This window comes from Pseudorasbora parva, chromosome 22 (genome assembly GCF_024679245.1).
Source record: "Pseudorasbora parva isolate DD20220531a chromosome 22, ASM2467924v1, whole genome shotgun sequence".
NCBI lineage: Eukaryota > Metazoa > Chordata > Actinopteri > Cypriniformes > Gobionidae > Pseudorasbora > Pseudorasbora parva.
In genome coordinates, this window is record NC_090193.1 from 9,391,878 (window position 1) to 9,400,414 (window position 8,537).

Sequence of the window (8,537 nt, forward strand, 5' to 3'; positions counted from 1 at the left end):
ATTGTGCACCAGTGCACAAACCAACGTCCATAAAGACATGGATGAGTGAGTTTGGTGTGGAGGAAATTGACTGGACTGCAAAGAGTCCTGACCTCAACCTGATAGATCACCTGTGGGATGAATTAGAGCAGAGACTGGCTTTTTATTAGTTACTGCTGATATACAATGTTCCTAATTGATTTGGGTTCAGGTCAGGACCCAGATTTTTACAGATGACAACCCAGCACAATTTATATGATGTACATGAAATGCAATTCTTAAATCAAATAAATTAAATAAAAGTTTAAATGAGCATGGTTTACAAGAAAAAAAAGGATCTTTCTACTTGAATTTTTACGTTAACTTGCATCAGATTTTTTGTATTGTGAAATTAACTTTTTGAGGGAAAACGTGATTATATGGTTATTTTTGTTATCATTTGCATTTAGCAATTTTTACTCCCTCCTGTCCACAATCAATTGCTATTGCATTCTTTTCTAATCTGTGCTTTACCAATTTAATTGGGTTTTGTCTATTATTTCAGGTAACCCAGAGGCCGGTGTGTGTCCATCAACAGGTGACACACAGTGCTGAGCCTTCTGCTGATTTCTATCCCACAATGCCTCACTGCAGCCCTCTGATCAGCTCAAATACTATGCAGGTGTTTTTCTCCAAACTCAGTCAGGTGTACTGTAGTCATTTGTTCAGCTGGTTTTATTTATTGCATTTTTAACAGCAAAAAAAGAGAAAAGGACTGCACACGTAACACACTCTCACTGTCATCATATTGATGACAATGAGAGGCTCTTGGTGTTTTAGTAAACTGTCAGGATTTTCCATTATAAATGTGATAACTCGTTTATGTGAGACTTAATTATTTTATCCCCTCCTGAGTGGAAACAGGATAGAGTGCACAGAAATCAAATAAGGATGTGTGTTGTCCCAATCTCAGTTTCAGCTGCACTGTTGAAATCATCCCTCACCACTCACTTCTCAGAAGGACTTTTTAGATGAGTCATGGGATGCGTAAGGCATTTATTTAACTCTGTAGTTTGCTCATATAGTGCTGTAGAACAGTACAATGTTAAAATCACCCATGAGACCTTAGATAAGAGGGTTATTTAAACATTTTAGAATCAAAAACATTCACAATGCTGCTTTAAGTGGACCTCATTTATTACATTACTCATATTATATCAAGTTTGTTTAGTCTGTTTACTTAAAGGAAAAGTGTCCCTATAAATGAGAATTCTATTGTGATTCTCATGTCGTGTCGAAGGTGTATGCAGTACGTTTTTGAGGCTTCTGAGGGTGCGTAAAACAAAGACTTGTTTCAACTTTTAAACATCACACCGGCGAGGTTGACCTCACCAACAAACAAAAAGAACAATTGTACAAATACTTACTGTAAATTACCCTCCAGTTTTAATGCAATAGACATTTTCACACAGTATATTTTTATGAAAATATCCTGTATATCAAGAGTTAGTATTGTACATGGTTTAGATCGCAAGTTTTATAGCAAAATGTCTTATTAATGATGACTAATTGTAATTATTATCATAAAATGGGTTGTGTGTTGTCTGTTACTACAATAATACTATATACAGTGTTTTTCATATATAACAAATATTTTGTTTATTGGAGAGTTTTTGTCATTAGATTAGCGAAAGAAAGACTCTTTCTCTCATTTAACAGGAATTTTGTTGAAAAGGAGAGGGATTAGTTTTACATTTAGACAATTTTTTTTATTTTTAATTTATTGTTTAAAAGACTTGAATCACTTTATGTGAGTGTGGAGCGTTTGAACAGGCCTGTTGGGGTAAATCTCACAGGAACACGTCTGGGTTGTAATTCACACTAAAATCGAGTCATTCATTAAGAGCTTATTTTTTTAGATGGCAGTTATCCAACCTTAATGTTTAGTAGCCTACTTATAAAAAATTCCATTCTCGTTGTAATGTGAAAGCAATATTATTTAAATTGCGTATGTCATGGTAGAAGTTTGCCTTTGATTTGTGTTTAAAATCTAGTGTGCTTATTTGTCAATTTGTCCAAAAAAATTAATTATATTTAATTAGGGTTCATTGATATTATATTTTATTATAATTACAAATCTACAACAATACTTTTAATAAATAATAATAATAATAATAATAAAGTGTTGTGATTTTTGCCCTGTAAAGGTTTAGGATTATTTTATTTTTTTTGAAGAAAAAAAAGACGAACAAGCACAACCTGATCTTAAATGGTTAGGTTACCCAAAAAGGTAAATTCTGTCATTAATTACTCAACCTTATGTCGTTTCAAACCTGCAAGACCTTCTAACCTGTAAGATCTTTAGAACACAAATGAAGATATTTTTGATGAAACCTTCTGGACCTTGAAAGTCTTCATTAAATAGCTGTCTATGGAGGGGTCAGAAAGCTCTTGGATTTGATCAGAAATATCTTAATTTGTGCTCTGAAGATGAACGAAGGTTTTAAGGCTTTGGAACAACTTAATTAATTAATTTATATAAGTAATAAAAACAATAAGTAATTAATGACGGAATTTTCATTTTTGTGTGAAATAACACTTTTAAGTTTTAGAATGCATTTATCAGCTAGTATGTGTCAGACATCATCACCCATGAGGCACATTACTACCAAACAACAGAGAAACCAGTCATAGAGAAAATAGTCAAAGAAGGGCTTTTCCCCCTCTGCTGCTGAATATCTTTAATACACTGCCAGTGGTCGGTACTTATTTGTAGCATATTCACAAAATGTTAAAATAGACAACAATGTATTAGTACACTGACTGTTTCTATCAACACACATGCTGTAATGTGTCTGAAGCAGATTATCCATGGCTCCATCCTGCCATACACATAAATTAAGAGACCTTGAAGAGCAAGATGTATAGACTGTAAAGTAAGAGTTGAAATAATCATCCTTCAGTCCGTTTTTCACCTAAATGTGTTCGGATGAGAACAGGTTACATTTTGTAGTTTTATAGTAGGATACTCTTCAAATATGCTTTATTTTAATGAAAATATTGTCAAAATTAAAACGAGAGATATGTAGATATTTTGGTCAAAATGCTAAGTAGGCCTTTGTTATAAATTTAGCCATTAAAAGTTCAAGAATATTTTTGTCCTGTTTGCAGAGGTTTTTAGTGTTTTTACCAACTGCAGCACTTGATGTATTTTATTTTGTGTTCATATCTGTGTTGTACTTAGTTTCCTTTTAGCATTACATTCTGTTGTTCCGCTTCAGTAGGAATGCGTTTCTATACAGTTAGATGTTTCCCATCAATATGAAAGAACGTAAACTAGCAGGCCTAAAGGTTTACAAAACAGATGTTTGCTCGGTGCGAGTTGATTGCTGTAAATGTCTGTAAATGTTTACATTCAGTGTATGTATACGACACACTTTCGTTTTATTTTGTCTATTTTGGGTTGTTTGTATAGACCTCAGAGAGACTGTGAACATGCCAGTGCTATTTCTGGTCCAAAGCAACTCAACTGCACTGGCCTTGTGATTTAAATTACAATTTCACTCTAGTGGAAGCGTTTAAAGATCATTTAGAAGGGCTAGGCTACTATTGGAATAAACATCTGTTGACTTCACTGGAATAAGTATGTCTTTTTGTTAACCACAATTTGAAACGTGTAATGATGGTCAATTGTCTGCATAATTGGTCGGTTATAGACATTTCTCTGTTTTCCATTAACCATGTGGCCAGTTGCACCATTATAAAACCCAAACCTAGAATACGCAGATCTTGTCTTTCTTTCCTCTTCTGTTTTTTTCCCCTCCGTTATTCATCCAGCATCTCAATGTTTTTTTTAACGGAATACTATATTGTATTCCTTATTGCAATTTTAAAAAATCTGACCATTTCACTTTTCCACCTACACACATCTGCTGATTTTACAAATGAAATATTATGCTGCATCTTGGAAACCTGTACCGCCTTTGACCGTTGCTTCATAAAGTCTTTCTTTGTCTGCACTCTCCACACTGTCTGATTGTTCCTTAAAAAAATTAAAATTTTCTTTTCTGGGTGCTGTTTTCTGTAAAGGGGCCATACTAAGCACTCAGTGCCAGCTTGCTTGCAATTGCTATTTGAAGGCTGGTGGTATTAGGCAGGCTTTCTTTTTCAAGGGAAATTTGATTGGGCAAAAATGTTGATATGCCATAAGTGTAAAGAGACATTGCTTTGTCCATTTCCAAGTAGGGAAACTTATAAATCTGCCTTAAAGATAATTTTGGTCATTTTAAGATATCTGTGGAGATAAAATACACTCTGAAAGGATATGAGAAGCAGCATTCTAGCTCATGCACACTTACACTTCTCCAAAGACATTTATGATAAAAAGTCAATCTATAAGGTGACTTCATTATCATTATCATCAGTTGACACAGTCGGTCATGACACACATTCTGAACAGCACTCATTTGAGGCGGCGGTTGTGGCGCGTTGTATTAGAGGTTATATTTGATTAATATATTATAATTATATTAAATTAATTAGTAATTTAAAGGGTTACTTCAGCGATTAGCATATGGCTTTGCATCAGTAGAAACCCTGGAGTATATTCAAATGATCGTGCTCCCCCCTCTCATATCCCCCTGAGACTAGAGATTTATGCATTTTATTTCTGGAAAAATTACTCCGGTGACGCAAATATCGCTAAATTGTTTGGCCAGATGCTAAAGACTACAGCCAGCAGAGGGAGCTATTTCCGCATGTTTTCAACTCGCACATAGGGGATGGGGTCGCACTCACAGCTCAGCTCGGCTCAAGCATTTATGGAAACGGTGTGGCCGGCAGAGCAAAGTGAGTATTTGATCTTCTCAAGTTAATTCCTATGAAAGTTAATTTTCCAAAGGCATGAACTGAAAGCGCACCAGACTGAACATGCTGAGAACTACTGCCACGAGCGTGGACGCGTTTACCTCAGCTCTCATCACGATACGTGTAATCTGACTCCTGCTGCGTTTGTGCTGACACTCCCTCAGCGGCTAAATCACACTATATCGAACAGACACGTTCAGTTTTTAATTGTAGTCTCTGTTCTCTAACTGAACTGATTTTATGAAGATGAACGCGGTAGTGGGAAAGTAAAAGTGATTCAGTATCGGTGGCTTTGGGAGTGGCCTCAAGGCAGCGAAGCATTCTGGGAATTGTAGTCTAGAAAGCATCAAAATCAAAAATAATTTCACATTTCTACTACATTAATGACCCAGTTTAAATACAGATTTATCTTCCCAGCGCCGAAGTAACCTTTTAATTAAATTAACTATTACTATTTTGAAGTTGCTGCTACGATTCATGACTCCATCATTAAGGGTGGTGGCGCCGGGTGCGAGGGCCCTTTCAACGCTTTTTGCAGCTTTTAATTATTATTATTAAAAAAAAATTCATCTTTAGAAGTTTGCTACCATATAGATTACTTTTTTCAAGCATATACAAGAAGCTACTAAACTTTAAATTTTTAACTTCATATTAGAATGACTGAGCCATAGTTAGGCAGAGGTCACAGTGGAGGTCTGTATATGCGAGGGCTGTGTACTTTAAGAGATCCACTTTTTTCTTCCATTCTCTCACGCTTAAATGGTTTAAAGGTCAACACCATTTTGAGCAAGTTGTTTTTGCGAATGGATGTTTGGAACCTTTTTTGTAAACTAATTATAACTTCATTTATACTATAACTCCATGGTTAAGAAACACCAGCAACTCTCTTGACAGTTGGCTTTGTTGGCTAACACAAATAGTCAACAGAATAATAACAGATATTGGCTGCATTCTGTTATTTAGACAAACTACGGGTTAAGTGAAGGGATTTAAAATGTTCATGCACTGAAATGTTCTACATGGTGTGCTGGGATCTCAGTGTTTGCTTTGCTGCTCGGTTCATATGGAGACCCTAAGTATTTGGAAAGTTCTGGACACGTAATGTACATGCACAAAACGTATGGATTAAAATTTCTGACAAACAGATTATCATACCAAATGACATTTGTAAACAAATGATACTAGGCCAGCTACCCCAAAGTGTTTTTAAAGGACGTATGAAGTCAGTTCCCCTGAGTGTACACGCGTTTCATATCAGTTTCACTAATGTTTTGACAGCCAGAATGTGTCCAAATGATATTTTCTTTATTTTGAATTTATGTGAAATGTTCAAAAAGCATGTTTGTGCTGTCTCAAATGGTGCTTAATGTTTACATAAAGACATTACATGTGGCTAGAGTATCCAAATATTTCTGGGGACACTTTTTATGCATATCTTATTATTTTAACGTTTAAAATGATTTTTAGATTACTTTTTAGATTTTATACACACACACACACACACACACACACACACACACACACACACACACACACACACACACACACACACACACACACACACACACACACACACACACACACACACACACAAAGGATTATTAGGAACACCTGTTCAATTTCTAATGCAATTATCTCATTAACTAATCACATGGCAGTTGCTTCAATACATTTAGAGGTGTGGTCCTGGTCAAGACAATTAAAGAATGGTGTTAAAATGGGAAAACACCCAGTATTCGGCAGTCCTGTGGGCGAAAATGCCTTGTTGATGCTTGAAGTCAGAGGAGAATGGGCTGAATGATTCAAGCTGATGGAAGAGCAACTTTGACTGAAATAACCACTCGTTACAACAGAGGTATGCAGCAAAGCATTTGTGAAGCCACAACACGCACAACCTTGAGGCGGATGGGTTATAACGGCAGAAGACCCCACCGGGTACCACTCATCTCCACTACAAATAGGAAAAAGAGGCTACAATTTGCACAATCTCACCAAAATTGGACAGTTGAAGACTGGAAAAATGTTGCCTGGTCTGATGAGTCTCGATTTCTGTTGAGACATTCAGATGGTAGAGTCAGAATTTGGCGTAAACAGAATGAGAACATGGATCCATCATGCCTTGTTACCACTGTGCAGGCTGGTGGTGGTGTTGTAATGATGTGGGGGATGTTTTCTTGACACACTTTAGGCCCCTTAGTGCCAATTGGGCATCGTTTAAATGCCACTGCCTACCTGAGCATTGTTTCTGAACATGTCCATCCCTTTATGACCACCATGTACCCATCCTCTGATGGCTACTTCCAGCAGGATAATGCACCATGTCACAAAGCTCAAATCATTTCAAATTTGTTTCTTGAACATGACAATGAGTTCACTGTACTAAAATGGCCCCCACAGTCACCAGATCTCAACCCAATAGAGCATCTTTGGGATGTGGTGGAATGGGAGCTTCGTGCCCTGGATGTGCATCCCACAAATCTCCATCAACTGCAAGATGCAATCCTATCAATATGGGCCAACATTTCTACAGAATGCTTTCAGCACCTTGTTGAATCAATGCTACGTGGAATTAAGGCAGTTCTGAAGGTGAAAGGGGGTCAAACACAGTATTAATATGGTGGTCCTAATAATCCTTTAGGTGAGTGTATATCTGGACGCCTTTCAAGGCAAATGCCGGTAACGTATGATAAGCAAATTTGTTGTGTAGTTAGTTAAAGCTTTAGTTATTTTATGAGTTATTTTTCTGTGGCCACAGTAAATATCCTTTCTGAAGAGTTGATACTCAATCAGTACTGTGTTCAATGGACGATCAAATTATTTGATTGTAATATTGATTCAGTTATTAAATTAATTTGGTTAACCGATCCAAATATTCCTAATTACTTGTAACAAGTTTTGATTTATTAGTAGTATTTCTCCTTTGAGCTAATTTGTTAGACAATCAAAATCATGTTTACTATATGTCAAATTTAGGCTCACAACCAAGGTTAGATTCTTCTACAGCAGTGTTATTTACTTATCATCTCACTTTAGGTAGTAGGGTTAGGTACATAAAGCGCAACTATCCTAAATGCTTAGTTTGATATGTAAAATCGTCCATGTGCTTCTCCACTGGTGCATGTCTGTAATTTTCCAGTTCCTAAACTCGTCACTCATTCTGGACAGCTTCAGTTAAGTTTATTTTAACAGTGAGGGTGTGATATGTCAGCTCTGGTGGGCTGTGAGGTCTGGATCTTTGCATGCGTGAGGCCGTGAATGCAGCATTTCAGATGAAACGTGAGGAACACTTTCCCCTTTAGCTTTCAAAAGAAGTCAAAGTGTCTCATGCTAACAGCTTTAGGACAATAAACATGAGTTCTAGAAAATTCTTCCTAAATATACAATTATGTCTCAAAGTGGATGATTCATATGGACACGTTGAACGAAAAAAAATACCAAATAAGAAAAGCGTTTTTTTGCAGTGAATGATCTTGAATGCAAGTTTCTTTTATACTTTGAGAAAATGCTAGGAAAGTCAAGTTGTGGAATTGCTAAGAAAGACGACTCAAGTCGTTGCTACTTGGGCTACGCCAAACGACCAATTTGAGGAACATCTGAGTTTTTGAGCTCAGTCTCTCTGAATCGTTCCTAAATGTTTGGGTTCAATCACACCAGACATTTGTGCATCGGTTCCATGCATGCTTTTCTCCGCTACCTCTGAACAATGTCACTGA

At 36.5% G+C, this 8,537-nt stretch overlaps 1 protein-coding gene across 1 annotated transcript in view; it reads left to right on the forward strand.

Annotated features, from left to right (window-relative positions):
• The window catches only part of ranbp3a (RAN binding protein 3a), a 28,341-nt gene extending 24,359 nt beyond the window's left edge, over window positions 1-3,982 (forward strand). Inside the window, exon 18 of the mRNA XM_067430768.1 lies at window positions 524-3,982. Coding sequence (XP_067286869.1) covers window positions 524-573 — 50 coding nt within the window. The 3' untranslated portion in view covers window positions 574-3,982. The remainder of the gene's footprint in view (window positions 1-523) is intronic.
• Window positions 3,983-8,537: the final 4,555 nt, after the last annotated feature.